Source organism: Harpia harpyja, chromosome 1 (assembly GCF_026419915.1).
Source record: "Harpia harpyja isolate bHarHar1 chromosome 1, bHarHar1 primary haplotype, whole genome shotgun sequence".
NCBI lineage: Eukaryota > Metazoa > Chordata > Aves > Accipitriformes > Accipitridae > Harpia > Harpia harpyja.
In genome coordinates, this window is record NC_068940.1 from 33051519 (window position 1) to 33070472 (window position 18954).

At 38.9% G+C, this 18954-nt stretch overlaps 1 protein-coding gene across 5 annotated transcripts in view; it reads right to left on the reverse strand.

Annotated features, from left to right (window-relative positions):
* OSBPL2 (oxysterol binding protein like 2) overlaps positions 1–18954 on the reverse strand; it is a 38430-nt gene that overhangs the window by 7647 nt on the left and 11829 nt on the right. For 3 of the 5 annotated variants that reach the window (XM_052786032.1, XM_052786023.1, XM_052786050.1), the window contains 7 exons: positions 15892–16056; positions 7407–7554; positions 7091–7166; positions 5613–5747; positions 4431–4528; positions 3532–3714; positions 510–617 (listed from right to left, as the gene is read on the reverse strand). In XM_052786032.1, the coding sequence (XP_052641992.1) occupies positions 510–617; positions 3532–3714; positions 4431–4528; positions 5613–5747; positions 7091–7166; positions 7407–7554; positions 15892–15928 (785 nt within the window). In that variant the 5' untranslated portion in view covers positions 15929–16056. Of the gene's footprint in view, positions 1–509; positions 618–3531; positions 3715–4430; positions 4529–5612; positions 5748–7090; positions 7167–7406; positions 7555–15891; positions 16057–16678; positions 16698–18954 lie in introns of those variants that run through there. The other 2 variants (XM_052786042.1, XM_052786059.1) reach the window with 2 other exon arrangements.

Sequence of the window (18954 nt, forward strand, 5' to 3'; positions counted from 1 at the left end):
AAAGCTTTTATATAGGCAGTTGGCAGAGCAATTGACATGCTCGAAGTTCACGTTATCCTACTCTGCAGTCATTCTTCTGTGCTGTACCCTTAATTTCGGACATTCTCTATTTTCAAAACTAGAGAGGTCCAAATCACAATCAACATGACAGAGGTCCACTGCAAGCCTCCAACGATTATTCCACTTAATGGTTCTGGAGTCAAATTTAATTTCTGTTCTCTGTCAATAGGGCTGAATTTGAACAAGTAACTCACAAATGTAAAATCTTTGTATCCCATAAGCCATCTAGTCCTGTGCCTTTTCATTAATATTATTATGATACTAAGCTCAGTCCAACAAATAGTTTGCATTTGTCAGAAGGGAAAAAAAAAAGAAAAAGAGACAAGACTTTGGACCTACAAAACAAAGCTTCCTATGTAATCTGACAAAAATCAAAACTCTGCTTTGTAACAAAAGTGACCATGCACCAGTCCCTATAAGCCAACCCTCAGTTTCATGATTAGCATTACCTGTGATTTACAATTTCTACCGTTCCATATTGTTCTAACCACAGTTTACCAATAATTACATTATGTACACAACAGGTTGGATTTGTCCATGTGTAAGCTTCATTATGTCTGTAAAGAAAATAGAGAAAGAAATAATTTTCTTGAGTTTGAGATGGAATGTAAGCCTGTTTTCAATTCTGTTCATGGCAGGGCACAATATTTAGCACTCCTATGAACAGCCAGGAGCTAACTTCAAAACAGAAAAGAAACAGACTTTTCTTTATAAGCCAACAATGTGTTGCATCTAAACATTAGTGCAAGTTAATACAGTGATACCGCCTTTATTCTTCTTCCTTCTCACAGAGCTGAAATAGTGAGTTTTACAGTTGCTGTGCTTTTGATTACAAATTCCAGCCCAACATAAACAGCAGGCCAGGAATTAATCTTTTTTGTTTGCACTTTTAAAGTTCTATGTGATAAAACATAATACTTGCTGGAGAACCAGGCTGACAAACTCATGTGTAACAGCATCTTCTAGTCAACTACCGTGGCAGCACTGTAAACTTCTTCCTAAAGCTCACTCTTGTAAACCTCTATCATAATCTAGGGAGTACCTTTTTGTGATAAAAAAACCCACTGAATGTAAATATTTGAGTCTTCTAGCAGAGAGGTTAGTCACTACCAGTTCTGACAAAGGTCAGACATGAAGACACTCCTCCTCAAGGGCTGGTCAGACTAACCCACTTAAACAATTTTTCATTGTACAAACACTGAGTGGTAAAGCCTTTTGAATCTGAAGAGAGTGACACGAGCCAGCAAACTGCATAAGTGGTTTCCACAAACACGCCACAACTTTCCACATCGGTGTATGAGGCCTGCTCCGGCGTCACTGAAGGCAATTTGGGGGGGTGTGTGTGTGTTTTTAGGGCTCTTTTGGCTGGTTGTTTAACACCAGTAGGACACGATAGCACTATATTCAAGGTTCATAAACATGACATGTAAAAATCCAATTTATTACTCAACTCCATCTTTTTCCCAAAGATTTACTGGGAAGAAGGATAAGTCCTAGAATTGAAGAAACTTCCACTTAGTTTAATTTTGGTTTTAATGTTTTGTGAAAAACTTTACAAAGATAAGTTAGCAGATTCTAAACCCTTGAAAGACATTATTCTAAAAGTGATCAAAATGTTAAACAACAAGTTTCCTATTATCACTAGCTCAGCAGAGTCAAACCCATCTATTCTCACTCATCTTTCCATGCTGGTAAAAGAAATGCTGAAGTTACCCAGCTGGCTATCAATCCATCTTAAGAAAGCTTGCAAACTCTATTTTAATACAAAAAAATTACAAAAACAAGCAGTGTCCTCTTTGTAACAAATGCCTTGAACTTCTACTTCCAGCAAGTATGGAGAGAACACCCTTATTTAATGTTTCCAACCGGTCTGTCATTTTCCAGTACAGAGAAAAAACAGATCATTGAAGTCTGACTATTTTCCACAGTGACGTGTCTTCAAGCATACTTTAGAACAATGACTACTCTTTCAGTGGGGAAAAAATACCGGAACCCCCCAAATCCATCCCACCAGCCTTAGCACACATTTTTATTCATGAACTACTTGACACCAAAAGCTGTATAGCATAAAACAAAACACAAGACACTCATGGCCAATGCTGATAAATTGAAACACTTACTTGTGCTGGAGAAGTGAGGAAGAAGTGTGTTTTCTGATGCATGTTTTGAAAACTAAGTCACGGTTAACATAAATGCAGTACTTAACACTGACTTGCAATTTTGCTTCCTAAACAGTTGTTCACTCAGGCCCTGAGCAGTTCTCACGACTACTCAAACCAACAGAATAGTATGAATCACAACACTGAGAGGCTCAAAATTTTATTTCAACTTCTGCTGCTAACTTGAGGCAATTATATAAAATAAATGCTTTAATCATTTATATTCCAGTTTAAATCTGTGGCTGTAATTTGATTAGGCAGAGCAAGAATTTTAATAGTCTTCTAAATAAAGGCTCCCTCTCAAGCAACAAACTTTATTTTTGTCATGTCTGCATTCTACACTAACATTCATAGTTCCTTCTACATTCAGAAGAAAATTTCCTCTATTTCCATCACCATTTATATCCAAGACCAGTTCATACTTTTATAAGCTTTGGAAGATCAGATGCCAGCAGCTTGAAAATTAAACTATACTTTCAAAAGAAACTACAGGAAAAGTCAATGCTTGATATGGCAGGCAAGTTGACTCTTTATTGAAACCAAATGTCTAGAAAGTTCATAAGACAACATTTCAAAACAACCCCAGAGTTAGGCCTGAGGAAAGCTTTTATAAAAGCACCTTTAAGTGTTCAATTGCAGAATACTTTTTCTGCAACTATTATCTAGTGCATCCTTGTGTCCTACTTGGGAAAGCTCAAGAGTCTTTGTGCCACCAGGGCACAAAACAACTTATGGAAAGTCACGTAATTTACGAGAGACATACGCAATTAGAGACAAGCCTCAGAGTAATCTGGAGAGGCATTCTTGATTTCAACAGGAAGGTGATCATACACAGGAAGTGTTAAACAGGTGACAAGGCAATCCTAACAAGTTTCTCACGTTCCCTTACCACATAGAACAGCTATTCTGAAGATGCAGTTCTTTCCACACAAACATATGCACACAAACAATCAAAACCAACAACAATATTTAAAAGCAAGATGAGCTTGAATAGCCTGGCAATATAATTTTATCTATTTAAATTTTACATGCCTTCACAAAACAAGCTTTCAGTAGCATTCAATTTTTAAGAAACATTAATTTTCATCGTGGAAAGACTGGGTCATGCAAGCATGGCATAACTTAAAAAAACCAGAGCCCTGAAATTAAGCAGTGAAAATTAACTTGTAAATAAACTCTTACAATCTCTTCAGCAAGAGGTTTATAGATAATCACCTATGAAGAGCCAATAGAATGATTATCACCTATCTTTTTATTCAAGTAGATGTTAAGGAGATCAACATAAAAAAAGGTATTTACTTCTCATACTCACTTCAGAAGCTCCAAAGTAATTGTTCCTCGAGGCTCTGCTTCTATACTCTTTCCCCAGAATTTTAGTTTGGGATAGATTGATCCATGAAAAATAAAGTCCTTATTGAGGCCTTCAGAATAAAATGCACTAATAGGTGGGTGGTGGCTGACTTGCTCAGATATAAACCTAAATCCTAAATCCTCCCTAGCAACAACAAAGAAGAGCATTAAACAGTAAATATTTTTTTTTAACATTACAAAAGAAAAGAGTTACTTGATACTTTAAAAAATTTTGAAGGATTTTTAGATTAAACTGAAGGTGAGACTTTTCCTTTTCTAGTCCCATGACACATTTACAATTTATGAAATGAAAGAATTTTTACTCTGAACACTTTCTCTTTATACCCCAAACCAACCCACATTCAAACACCTAAATGACTTTCTACCCAGAAAGGCATCAGAAGATGTTTCACTGAAATAACTCATGAAAATGCTGAAACTCTTTGGGCAGCAGCAGCAGCTCTGACTGAAAATTCTTTTCTCCGCTGCAGACATATCACCCGTTTATTTAAGCAAGCTGGAAGTCCTTCAGACTAACTACTCTATCTGACATGACCAGCAAAACACTATTTAAATTAATTGTGTCTGGTCAGGAAATGTCTTTGGTGGAAGAACAAGGATGAATTTTTCTCTGAATAACTCAAAGAATACTCTGCCTAAACCTAGAAATAAAATTATTGGCTTTTATAACAACTTCTCAAAGATTTTGAGATAGTTTGGGGAAAAGAATTTTAGCTATACTCAAAAATATATTTTAGTAGACTTTTATTTATTTCACTGAATAAACAACTAAACTAGTATGAGAGTCTGCTAACTCAAGAACACAAATAGCTCCAGCTCCCAATTTAAAGTAATTATTACCTGGTTAATTCATAGGTTTCTCCTAACAGTGGGTTAAATGGTTTGCCAGTTCTCTCCCACTGAGAAGCTACAGCAGAAACTGCAAAAGCAGCTACAGCCTATAAGCAAATTAAGAACACATTGTTATGAGAACAATACATTAAAACTCTAAGTTTAATATATTGTATTATTTGTTGCACATTACAGTACTTCATTATTCTTCCAGAAAGAAAGCGCTATATATTGCTTAAGGCCAAAACATTTGTAAGCCATGGGATAAGCGATATAGAAGTGGGGAAATACAAGCAGTTAATAAGAATCTCATTTCCAAAAGGAATTATTTTCTGTAGTAAATTTTGTCAGGTTACACTCTGCCCCATGTTTCTCCACCTACCTCTAAGAGTTCAACCTGTTTTTTAAAATCTACTTTTCCCCTATTTTGACTGTCCCCCACACTAAGCTCATTGGGAAGGGAATCTTGCTTTTCTTAGTGTCAGGCAAGCATTATCTCTAACACAGATGAGATTTCTTGAATCATACCAGCAGGTACAAATGACACTTAGAAGCTCCTGCAGGCTGATAAGTAGGGGTATGTACTACACAAACACAGAATACAAGACATACATTCCAGTTTCACTTAAGTAAAAACAGAGCTACGAGCAATACCAGTATAACCTAATATACACAGGCCTGGTTTCACCATATTCAGGTCCTTGTTGTGAGACCAGCCAGGTACTATATTCTATTCCCAACAACAACCAGTTTTGGAGAAGAGTGGTAAAGCTTGTCTCTGTCACAACAATTTTTCATCCAGTAACTTAAAAATCATGGAGCCACTCAACAAATCAATTTAGGGTGACTTAAAGCCAAGATTTCACCTTCACAACGCATAAAACCACAAAAAGAGTCACAGTTAAAGCAGTCCTGGAAAGGATTGAGGTCCTTGGGCATCATCAGTTGTGGCACTCTTCAGCACTAGACTTTTGGCTCAAACTCTGTGCACAACATCAAGTGTGAAAGTGTCACAAATATCTAATACAGCCACTATGAAACAAGAAACTTGTCTAGACAGACAAATACGGGCATTCTTATGATAGCCCCAGAGAAAGAAATACAGTCAAGTGAGAAATTGTCTTAAAATGAAAGACTCTAGGAGAGAAAAACATCTTCCGAACTAACCAGAAGGTGGTAGCTGTTACTTACTTGCATTCTTTCCAGGGGGTCTGCATGACTACAAGCCTTATTAATGAGGTATATATGTTCCATATATTCTGTTATCCGTTGAAGAAAACTCAGTGGCTCGTTGAAGACAATAGGCATTGTAATCTTAGACAGCTCCTACGTAACAAAAGGATAAGTTAATTTCTTCGACACAACACTAAGTTAACAACTGACAACAACAAGAATTTTGAAAATAAGTTGTGGGTTAGTTTATTTCTAGCATTCTTCGAAAGACATTTGACAATCCTATAGTAGACCTCTAAGTGCTACAGCTGAAAGGGGCTAGAAGCACTACAGAAGCCTACTAGCAATGTGAGAGAATAAACAACTTCAAAAATTGTTCCAGCTAACCTTGTAAATTCAAGAAAAAGTTACCTTCTATTCTGTGGTCTACATAAAACAGAAGCAGTTAAGATTTCCATAGATAGCAGCAATAATGTGCCAACCAGCTCATTACTGATCTTTAAGTACCACGCATTCCTTTGAAATCCTCACATACCTATTTGCGTAAAATCTAACTATTTTACTGCAGTAACCACAAATTATTTTTTGAAAGGAACGGTTACATAAAGAACAGGATTTGAATTGCTCTAACAAATTTTAGTGGCTTTATTCAAGCAACCTGTTATTTGCGTCAGAATGTTTCTCATTTCGCATGTGGATCCAAGACAGACATGAAGTTCACACAGAGATTTCCAATTCCCCAGGTCTTTTACTATAAACAGCCAAATTTGCTTGGATAATTAAAAAGTTGCACTCATGACTGAGCACTAAAGCATCATTTGAGTGCTTAAAACTTAGTGGAAAGGAGAATGCCACCAGATGAAATTAATGAAACATTTTCCTTGCATTGTCACAGGCAGTAAGGGGAAAAAAAAAAAACAAAAAAACATTACCCCTAATTGACTTAAATTGATTTGGTCCAAGCAAAGCATTCTAGTAGATAGGTCACTCATCCTAACAAAAGGAGTTTTGACAGTACAGCTGTGTCTCCTAGATGACATAAGTTAAGCCAGCAGAAGTGCTCACTGACTTGTCTGTTGCATTCACAAAAGACTGTACTGGCAGACCTAGACTAGACATCAATGTAATTACTTAATGCTTCTAAAAAGAGGCTATGGCAGCAAGGTCCTCCAGTGCAGAATATCATTTTCATTCCTAGGAAGAATGAAGTAATCAAACATGTAACTGAATTCTTAAAGGATTAAAAGAAAAGAGCAGTGATGGCCAATAACGATGCAAGCATTGGGGTCCTTTAACAACACAGAGCAATGCAAAGGTCTGTGTCTCTGAGTCCAAGAACAAATCTTGGACCCAATGACATCACACCATTAATACCCCAAGCCTACACTGGGCTCTCCAAGGAACTCTAACAGATCCCAAACTTTTCTATCCCTTCAATCAGATGAAAGCAATTTTTTTGGCACAAACTGCTTAAATTATGCAGGAGGGAAACTTACCAGTCCAATGCATTTTTTTAATATGCTCCACACACTAAAATCACTTCTAGAAAACATTGGAGCAGGTAATGATGTCCTGTAATTGGAAAAAAACAACTGTCATTATCAGCCCGTTAAACAACAAGACATTTTCATTTGTAGGTATTGAAGTAATTTATAAAGGAAGCAAAGCATTAACCTTGAGTTGACATAGGAAGCAGACAGGTCTTTTCAGTTCCAGAGCATTAGCCTCTTCCAATGAGAAGAGTAATGCCCCAAAAGATAACGAGCCAGAACATACTCACTTCTCATTTACTATGCAGTACTTTGTGTTTACCTGTGTCTCTTAATTCCATTTTCTTGAATCTCTGACTCTCCATTATGCTTTCCAGTCCTATTGCTTTGATGTGGATCTAGATCAAGCATTTCTGCAACTTTATGATTTGCTTCTGAAAAGTCTCCTGAAGAATTGTCAGAATCAAAGCCTGTATAAAAACCATAAGGCAACAGTTTTCTTAGGAACCTTATTATGCCACAGAGTGGCACTCACATTTTGTAACTCTCACAGCATAAGTATACTTATACCAGGTTATTTTATTTTAAAGAATATCAGAGTGAAAACCCTTTATTAAGTGACCTGATTTCCAAGAGTATTTAGAGCCAAGTACTGCATTAGAATCAAGCATTCTCAACTAATTTTTCACACTGCTGAATAGAAAACCATTTTAGAATCTTACAAGCTCTTCAGTAGCTCCTGATCAGATTAGCTGTATTGTCTCTTCTTCAGAGCTGCAATATGATTACAATAATTTTGTTCAGTTATGTAGTTTCCTCAAAGACCTTAAAAAAAATTTAACTTAGCCTACTTACACTGCTAACAGGCAAGGAGCAAAAAAAAGAGAAAAGGGCCATTTCACAATCCAGCTGCAAACATCCAGACTACTACAGCAACAGAAATGTAGGATATCTAACTTTTTTGCCATCCATGTGTGCAAACCATATAAAACTTCCCTAATGGTTACAGCAAGAACTTGTGGACACCAAGATGAATCATTCCCTGAGCCTACAAGCAACCCAAAGCATGACCTACAACAGGTGGTTCCATTTCCTATGACCCAATTCCATCCACTTGGGTAGATAGCTACTGGAAACACTGTTGTAACTAAATGCCAGCGCCCCCAATAACAACATGCTTTGAACAGCTTTAACCATAAAAAAAAGTTAAACCAACAGGAATCTACCGGAACACAAGCTTCTGTAATCAAGCTGCCCTAAGTACAAGTTGGACTAAACCAAAAATCCAAGATTTTAGTCTAATGATTTTATTTTTTTTAAGTCACACTACTTCCACACACACTTAGAATAACAACAATTTCATTTTTGCATATACCTTTAAATAAGAAAATTGTAGAAAACATTTTATGCATACACACACACACACTTGGTCACTATCAACAGCAACAGGCCTCTTGTCAATGCTGCTACACAGACTGACTGCAGAAACAAAACAACTGTTAACAACACATAAGGATCGGTTGCAGCATCAATACCGAGCACCCTAAAACACTGCATTAACACAGTCCCTCTTCACAACTGTCACAGTATCACAATAGAAAGCATTGCTGATCATTCAGTGTAATAGAATCATAGAATGGTTTGGGTTGGAAGGGACCTTGAAGATCACCTGGTTCCAACCCCCCCTGCCCTGGGCAGGGACACCTTCCACTAGACCAGGTTGCTCAAAGCCCCATCCAGCCTGGCCTTGAACAATTCCAGGGATGGGGCAGCCACAGCCTCTCTGGGCAACCTCTTCCAGTCCCTCACCACCCTCACAGTGAAGAACTTCTTCCTTATGTCTAATCTAAATCTACCCTCTTTCAGTTTAAAGCCATTACCCCTCGTCCTATCACTACATGCCCTTGTAAAAAGTCCCTCTCCAGCTTTCCTGCAGGCCCCCTTTAGGTACTGGCAGGCTGCTGTAAGGTCTCCCTGGAGCCTTCTCTTCTCCAGGCTGAACAACCCCAACTCTCTCAGCCTGCCTTCATAGGAGAGGTGCTCCAGCCCTCTGATCACCCTGGTGTGCCTCCTCTGGACTCGCTCCAACAGGTCCATGTCCTTCTCATGGTGGGGGCCCCCAGAGCTGAACGCAGTACTGCAGGTGGGGTCTCACGAGAACAGAGTAGAGGGGGAGAATCACCTCCCTCAACCTGCTGGTCACGCTTCTCTTGATGCAGCCCAGCATACGGTTGGCTTTCTGGGCTGCAAGTGCACATTGCTGGGTCATGTTGAGCTTCTCGTCAACCAACACCCCCAAGTCCTTCTCCTCAGGGCTGCTCTCAATCCATTCTCCACCCAACCTGTATTTGTGCCTGGGATTGCCCCAACCCACGTGCAGGACCTTGCACTTGGCCTTGTTGAACTTCACAAGGTTCACACAGGCCCACCTCTCAAGCCTGTCAAGGTCCCTCTGGATGGCATCCCTTCCCTCCAGCGCGTCGACCACACCACACAGCTTGGTGTCGTCGGCAAATTTGCTGAGGGTGCACTCAGTCCCACTGTCCATGTCGCCGACAAAGATGTTAAACAGTGCCAGTCCCAATAGGTCCCTGAGGAATGCCACTCGTCACTGCTTTCCACTTGGACATCGAGCCATTGACCACAACTCTGAGTGCGACCATCCATAAAGGAGTATTTTTGTTGAAAGTAATTCAAAGAGCATGAAGCCCTTTCTTAGTGCCACAAGGGTCAATTCTTCATCAAGAACCACAAGACAACTTTAGTTTCCAGCTTCCAATTTTAGAGTCAGAATCCAAAAGCAACATGAAAACATGTGTATTTGCTGGCATACAATTCTTGCCACAGTTTTAAGGAATACACTAACACCATTTTTGTATTCCTTTCATTCCAGCTATCACAACCTGGGCAACCACTTGTCTATGTGCTGACAGTTACCACCATGCTCAGCTACAGCCTATCTCAAAGTCCAGCTGTAGGTACAGAAAGATTCTGAAATATTACAAAGCATGTAAGCACTCTAACAGAGTAATCAGTTTTGACAAAGATTATTTCAATTTTAATTAGAGTAAAATGTTATGAACCTCTGTCATTAACTTTTTAAAAACAGAGAGTATCTATCATAAGTAGTACTTCAACTTTTCTTTTTGTTAACATCTCCAACAGGGTGTTCTTACTTTATTGAGTAATTCATGCAAGACACACATTCAGAAACAAAAAGCTGCATTTTTTTCAGGGATCAAGACCATGACGATAACATCCAAAACTGCACAAGGAAGCATTACTGATATGATCTTATTTGGTAAACAGCAGGTGTAATGGGTGATGTCATGTATTAAACCATCTCCTACATTTTGATGTCACAAGCATGCAATTATACAGCAATAACCACACCTTAGCAGTCTTAGTACTAAATTGGAAAGTATGATAGTCATATACATATTCAGGTCATTAAAATGAAGACTACCCTGAAACACCTGTCTTAAAAAACCACATGCCTATCTTCAGTCAACCCACAACAAAATATTTATAATTTAAAAACAGCATTTCTAATCACATCTTAGCTTTTTTTGGAACCTGTTACAGTACAGGGAGATGGAAAGGGCAAGTACTGTAGGGCATAACAAAATAACTTTTATTAGTTTGACTGATGAAGTTGGACAAAACAGATGAGCTTTTTGGTACATGTGCCCTCAGCTAGAAAGCTGATCAAGTGCACACAACATAAGGAAGAGCATCACATTTAATGAGCACTTCAATGAGATAAGCACACCTAAATGTAGAAGTAAAGCTTCGTAACAGGAATAGTCAACTGGCTTGTAGGGGAATAGTTATGAAAAATATTACTGGAATTACATCCTTTACATCATACCTGAAGCCTTGCAAATTGTATCAAATGCTCATTGTTTTTATCCACCCTAGTCTTTCTGTTTCTCCAATGATTCAGAATTGTTTTACCTTGTTCCTGTACAACACAATGGGAATTTAGATTCAGGTATATATATAATTTATGGACAACAATATGTCATTGGTAAGTAAATAAACGCCAATTCAAACAAGTGTCTTGCATACAAACAAGAAACATTAAATCCCTGCCCCAGAAAAATAAGATATATCAGAAGTGTAAAGTCTGCTTTATTAAAGTGCATCTCCACCTAATTAAAAACAAAACAAACGAACCAACCCCAAAAAACCAAACCACTAGGGTACACAGCTAGATAATCACTAGACTTTCAACTATACTTTCAAGTATCAGCTGGCTTGTCTACTATAAGCCCATTGAGAAAGTTTTAAAAGCTGTTTCTCAATGAAGTTCCAAGTATTATAGTTCTGTGAAGTACTTTTCAGAGAATGTTATTCACAGAGGAAGTACTGACCTGGAATAAGAACAGTTTACTGAAATTATTTGGTTTAGTTTTTCTAATTTACAAAAAGAGCCTTTCTCCAGTTGCCATTAAAGCCTTGAATTTTGCAAAACTGAGTAGTTAAGTTTTACTTACAGGACAGTTTTTATAGTGAAGAGCCACTGGGAGCGAGGATAAAAATGGGGACTTAAAAGGGGAATAGGGGACCACACACAGAAATAAAATGTCAAAAATTAGCTTGATCAAAAGTCCCAACTTATGTGTATTAAGGGTGAAACAAAAGCTTTTAAAAAGTCTTAAATTTTCAAAGTCAAACACTTAGGTTGGGTGCCAACATTAATCTATTTCAAGAGCTTAAAGAAAAGTGACTTGCCAGTAACTCTAGTTTTCTTAGCCTTCTTCTTCCACATCCTGCAAACGAAACAAGTCCACTCAGACTATGCTATACATCCACCTATGAGGGAGCAGAGGCACACTGTTCTGAGTCATGTACGAAGACACAAGACCGCCCCTTTCGTACAGTGAGCAACTTCCTTAAATACTAACTAAGCCTTGTGCCTCAAGACAGAGAGGGAATCAAAATAGCGTAGTACTGAGAATCTTCAGACCTAAAAAGGGCATAAGGAATAGGGATAAATACACTGGAAGTGTAGATAGCAAGTGAAGCAAGAGGTAATTTTTTTCTTTGCCAGAAGTTACTATTCTCCACTTTTCAAAACAAGTGCATCTTCACAACACATAGCCGTATCACACTGCTCCGACAGGAGGCAGGCTGGCCTTTCACAAGATCTGCAGTACTTAAACATTATGGCAGAATCCGCTGATTGTATTTGATCTAGATATTACGAAAATGTATAAATTTGGCAGCAAGTACCTCACTTCCTCATCCCCAAGTGAAAGCAATAGTTTACAGTGAACAACAGCCAAGCAACAGGAAACAGAACAGCAACATCCTCATAAATACACCAGGCTGGATTAACGTCACGGGGACAGAACAGATTTTCACGGAACTGCACGGTAATATTTAAAAAAGCAAAACTAAATTATTCATGTCTGTCAAAAATAAATTACCCTGATAACTAGCCAAGCATTTTCCTGTTCTGTGGCAATCTTTTCACAAAACACTTTGGCAAATGGATATCTGACAGAATTAATGAAGGATACAGTTCTGACAGAGCAGAACCTGATGGCACACAGTCTTTAACAAGTCTGCAATGAGATTAATAAACCCATGGTGACATAGGCTAGAGGCAAGTGATCAAAGCTATATGCTCCCCAACTCACATAAAATTTCAAAGAGCCTGAAATTCATCAAAGGATTGACCACTTTACCTGATCCAGTCTCAGAGAAGACTACCTACTGTATTTGAGAAAAAGCAGGTGCTGGGCTGTGAAGAATTAACTGAGACCACAAGTAACATTCCCAAGAGATTCCCAAGGGGAGTACTCATACATGAAGTAAGGATGTCAAGCATCCAACTAATCAGCAATGCTAAAAACCTCTGAATGCAAAGAAACTTCTCTCCATGGAAACTCCGTACTGGTCACTAACTGAATTCATCACCTATATAACACAGTCCATCCTGCACATTTACAAGTGTAATCATCACCCAGTCAGGGCCAAACCATCTACCAGGAGGATGATTCCCACCCACGCAGCATACAATTCCATCACATGAGCATGTCTTTTGGATGTGATGGGGACAGTGTCAGAAGCAGGAAATTTCTCAGCCAGAGAAGAAATCCACCACAACAAAAACCAGGGGTCTCCTTAGGATAGATTCATGTTCTAGAAGTGGATGTCATCAATTAATAACTACAGAAAAGTTGTGGCTTCCTCAAGGAGTGAACTCATAGCATCTTAAAGGAGGCAGCATACCACTTGGGCTGCTGCTGAGACTGCTGTGGAATTCTAAAGCGTAACTTCCCACAGAGTTCAAGTGCTTTACTAAGCCTGGTTTGCTACTTACAGGACACAATCCACAGTACCCAATTACTAAAATCAGGAAACCTGGGGGAACGCATTGCAGCTCCCTCTGGGGAAGCCAGGGCCCAGGACTCTGGGGGAACAAGAGGAGAAGAGTACGGTGTACATGCTGTTTTCATCTCAACATGGAGTTAAGATACAGCTGGAGAATGTGCTTGATCCTGGTAGCCATGTCCCAATCCTATACTTAGAGCAGAACAAGCATATGTCTAAAGGTGGCTTCTGCCCACCTACTGATCTGACCTAAAGGAAGGAGAGTATCCTTGGAAAGAACAGACCGAGGAGTCTGCCAAGGGCATTTCATTTTTTTATCAAAATTTGTAACTCCAAATCCTGAAGTTTTCACTGTGGAATCTGAAAGCTCACCTTGGCTCAGAAAGGACCTCAGTTCTGAACTTTAGCCCCTGGGTGTACTGGGTCTACACCTACCATGTCCAGACCATACAAAAACTAAGAGATAGGCAGGCATAATCTGGATCCATTAGAACCCAAAAAACTCAGCAAAGCACCGTCTGAAAGATATACAGTCCATGGTGCCAAAAGGAGCAAAGAGTTGCGACTGCCATCAGCAGTTGGGCAACATGAATGCAGAAAGACCTATTTACAGTTGTTCTTAGCATCACGTTTATGCATGACTTGGACAAGACACAGCTACAAAGAACTAGGTCTAGACTTCACTAAGTTTGTGCAAGTAATCCATCAAACCGTCAGCATCTTCTAAAGCACCTAGCTGGAGAAAGAGATTGAGCACCTGTCTTTAAAGACAGTCCCAAGGGAGAAAGAATCTGAAACAAACTATTGCAAACTTAGAACTCCTCTTAAACCAGAAGGTAAAAAAGTTCCAACTTCATTCAGTTCCTGGAGTGGCTGCTGCAGACCAAATACCCTCCATCAGAAGAGGGCTGTGCTGAGAGCCTATAAAGATACACTTCTTTTGCTTAGAAACTTCTCTCCTGGCATCACACTCCTCCCTGTGGAAGAATAAGATTAGGACGGGACAAGGAGTGCTCACAGAACTGATGCACACCATCCCACTTCTGAGCTGAGCCAGCCAAGACTGCAAGGTACAAGAACATCTCATGCACGATAGCTCAGAAGTCATTACCACCTTGAGCACTTGCAGGGAGAATCAACTTTTTGAGACTGAAGAAAGGGGAAAAAGAAGAGGAAAGAGGACAGAACCAGAGTGTTCAAACGCAGATGGCTCAAACACTGAGGGCTGTGTATTTCTGCAGCAAGACAAAGGAATGCATCAACATCAAAGCTGTACGACACACACCTCGTACTTGGAGGCACATTTCTGTTCACCTTTTTCAGTAGAAAAAAAATCTAGTTCATTTATGGCCGTGGTCCTGGGCTCTTGGAATTGAAAGATTACTAAAGACATACAGGAACAATCCATTGTGTTTTCAAGATTTTTATGGTACAATGAACTAGCCCCTATCACTCCTAGTTAGCATGAATGCAATCCAAACTTCCTTCTCTGTGACATAATTGTGACAAGTCCTATACAGCCTGCTGTCAGTCACGTTGCTTCACCCAGCCCCCTCTGTTTACTCCTGATATGAATTTCCAACCAACCATGTCTAAGCCTACCTTCCCCACTTGTATCTACCATCCTACTTCCATTCCTTCAGCTTTCATGCTTCCCATTATTCTCTTTTCATTCCCATGATTCTACACTAAGCACTCTACACTCACCATTGCCAGCACTTCTCATTTCACCTCTATTACAGGACTTCTGAGGAGACATTTAAGTGGAAGGCTTTAAAATTGTTTGAGCTCTTGGAAAGGATTTCTTTTTTTTTTTATTAAAATACTTTAAGCATTTTATTTAACCACTAAAACCATGTAAGGCTCTTATAAATAACCATTCATCCTTCTTAGTTCAAAGAAAAGTACTATTTGATACACTGCACAAGTGTGAAATGATTCATATTTGCTTTTCTAGAAACAACACTGGATTGCAAAGACTTTTGGCTCCCTATCTTGAAAGCATACTTTTACAGTAATTTGTTTTTGACTAGAAAAACATTTTCTACTTCAATTCCTCACGCTAAGTTTCCATTAAAATAAAGAAATGACTTAAATAACAATAAAAATAACCCACGGAAGATATTTCATCTTTCAAAGGGTCTTAAAAGCATTACTTCTCAAGCTGCTATTAAATTACCTGCATTTTACAGAAAATTAAAGCAAGACTTGGCCACTAAAAGACTGTTACAGTGATAAAAAGATAGCCAGCATTAAGCTTTAATAAAAAACACCTCTTTTCCAAGTCTGAACCTGAATTATAATTCTCCCTTTCTTCTTTTCAGAAGACAGCACTACAAGTTTTACAAACAGCGGTTTACTTTATTTATTAACAGCAATATATTACTAGCCCCTCACCACACACAATGCAGTTTATAGCTTTTTTTTTTTTTTATTTTCTTGGCACTGTGCCCATCACTTACCCGTAACGGCATCATAAAACTCTTCTTCACTATTCATCCTTCAGTATGAAATCTCTGTACAGCCAGTCCAGCTTCCTCTAATGCATCGTTGAACTTGATTTAGAGATTAAGTATCTGTGTGCTGTCGAAGTCGCCTTCTGCAAATACCCAGCTGCTTTAGATGATCTATTTGACAAGACAGGGAACAGAATTAGCAACTTCCACTTTTCTTGTGTGCACAAACATGCACACTTGACAAATACTAATTTTCCTATTTCTTCCTATGGTAAAAGGTGGATTTTTGCATTCATAAGCAAACAGCCTTCTTTGATACCAAAGTCATTCTGAAGACAAATACTACCTACAACAAGAACAGCTGATGTACTATGCCATGCTTCTCTCTATATAAATACATCATATACATTACTGTAAAATATATCTTATTTACTGCAAGTTAAATTTCAGACAAGTACAGCTAGAAGGAGCAGAGAACCAAAGGAAGAAAAAGACAGCTGGCAAAACAAAAATTCTCCTCTTCAGCAAGAGGATCAGCCTTACCACATCCTTAACCCAGAAAGCTGGGAACAAGAAAGAGAACCTTGTATCTCAAAATCTCACTGTTGCATAAAAATGTTGGGCCTCACTGTACATCATGCAATCAGTATCTAGTGACCATTAGAGAAGTTTTGTTAGGCTACTGCTGTGAACTCTTGAAGAGACAACTGGAGATTTTTCCCTCTAGAGGAAGAGAGTAAAGAAACAACACATTTTTTTCTCAGTAAAACCAAGCACACTGCAAATAACTTACAGATTTATGAAGCATTCCAGCTCTACTTCATGGATAGACTAAGTCAGACTTTTTCCAGATAGTTGGCAATGGTGTAATGTAAACATTTTTACTTCACCCAATTTTAGTCTAAGGAGAATAATGAGAAAATTTTGTTTCCACTCTTACAAATGTTCATCAGGTACCAATGACAAGCCAAGTACACAATGATAAACGACAGCATGGCAATGCTATCGATATCTCCTCCAAAACAACCTCAATCTGTCAGTCTCAATTTTTTATGACCCTTGAAGATCCCACTGCTTTTGTGACAGTAGTTTTTCCAGAGTAATTATAACTTGCACAATACCATTCCAATTAAGAGAAACAAAGCCAGTAGAAGAGCTTGCCATGTTTGAAGCCAATTCCTTCTTCCTCTGCAAGAAATCAACCTGCATGATTCCTCCTGTGTTTCAAGTCTTTTTACCTCACTGCCCAGAACAAAAGCTATTCAGATGTCTCACACACATACAGTCCGTCCAATTCCCCATTCAGAAGGAAGAGCTAAAATAGCCCATTTTGGAACTTATCTAAGTTAATGAATACAGCGTTCGCCTTGAAGCGTTATGTCTGTCAAGGCCAGGTATTTCAGTTTGTCACTTTTCCCTTAGGAGCTCCCTACTTCCTTGCCACTATAGGATTTTATGTCAATCTCTGCATCATGGTGAGTATCTGAGCTTCCACATAATATTCAGCAATTTCTTATTCACAAGTCCTCACCTCCACAAGGACAAAACTTTATACAGCTGCTTCTCTTGACTGTTGCTACAGTGCTGTTGCAATTGCTCTCAGCTGGATGATAATTTCCTTCCCTTTTTCCTGTGCTGTTCTCCAGTCAGAGACCTTTAAACCTCCTTCAACTTTCTTGCTCATCAGTGACAAGCTTCTGACTTACTTTTGTCAAAATGCTGCATTCTCCTAGGCAAGGATACAAGAGCTCAAAACATTAACAAGTCAGATACATGTATGTCTGAAGACTTCCAGTGCAAGGCTATCTGCAAGTGCTCTGCTTACATAAGAGAAAGGAGCAGCAGCTTCACTTCAAAAAGACACAGGCAGTTCAGGCCACTAGCAACCATGCTGCCTCAGAATCAAAGAAAGGGAGAAATCCTCTTAACTAACAATTGGTTCAAGAGTAGCAGCTAGCTCAGGTTTCTGGGTGAACTAAATAGCAGAATTGATAACATTGTTCTAAATCTGTACTGTAAGTTCAAGTCAGTGTACCTATCCCTGTGTTATCTTGCCTAGTAGGAGCCAGTCCTTGACTCTGTTAAAAAAAAAAAAAAAAAAAAAAAAAAAATGCTTGCTCATACCAAAGCTGCTGTCAGTCTTAAGAGTTTCTACAAACTTTCCAGCCCCACCAGCAATATATCTGGAAGCATCTCTTCCAAGGTCTCCAAATATGTCATATCTTTGCAGAGAATCTGTCCTTGAGGATGCTACTATGTAAACCTTTCAATCCAGGCAGAAAGAAGGAATCCAAAGAAAACTATTGTTACAGAAAACAGGAACTCGACATCTCATGACAACTGTTCACCCCACCCCAGACACCATTATCACCACGCTGGAATGACTCCACTAGTTTGCCAAAAAAGAAGTTGCATTAGAGGGCTTCTTTAACCCTCCAAGGTACTGTATCCTTGAAGATGCAAGACATTTATGGCTTCAATTGTTTGCAAGTATTGCATCCTTCTAGCAAAACAGCAGCCAGTATTTCCAGAAGGAAACTTGTATATGCACAAGATACAACCTTTATGATCAGGACTACAATTCCCTCATCTTCTTCATGTTTTCTTGCATCTCCCCTTTTTATGTTTAGTCTCTATTTTTTATTTAAGCTCTTGCAGCAGGACTACCCTGTTATTGCATACAGCTCGTGGTGGGATTCTGTTCTGAAACAGCCTTATATCTACCTGCAACACATAAAAATGAAAAAAAGAGCTAGTTCAAAACCCACCCCTGTTCAGTTCAAATGCAAAGAGCATACTTCCTCAGGGTCCCTATCCAAACATAGCCAGTTACGTATCAGCTTGCAAGCTCCAGAGATGCTTTGTAACAGCAACTCCAGTATGCTATCTGTAGTCTTGTATAGAAGGCACTAAGAAATAAAAATTACGACTTAAAAAATTGTCAGTTATCTTAAGAGCCTTAAACTAAACACGGTCATACACATGAATGCCAGTTTCTCCTCCCACCGCCACCCCACTCCCCCCCCAATAACAACTGCATTACAAAAGGACTTGTGAAGTGGAACTACA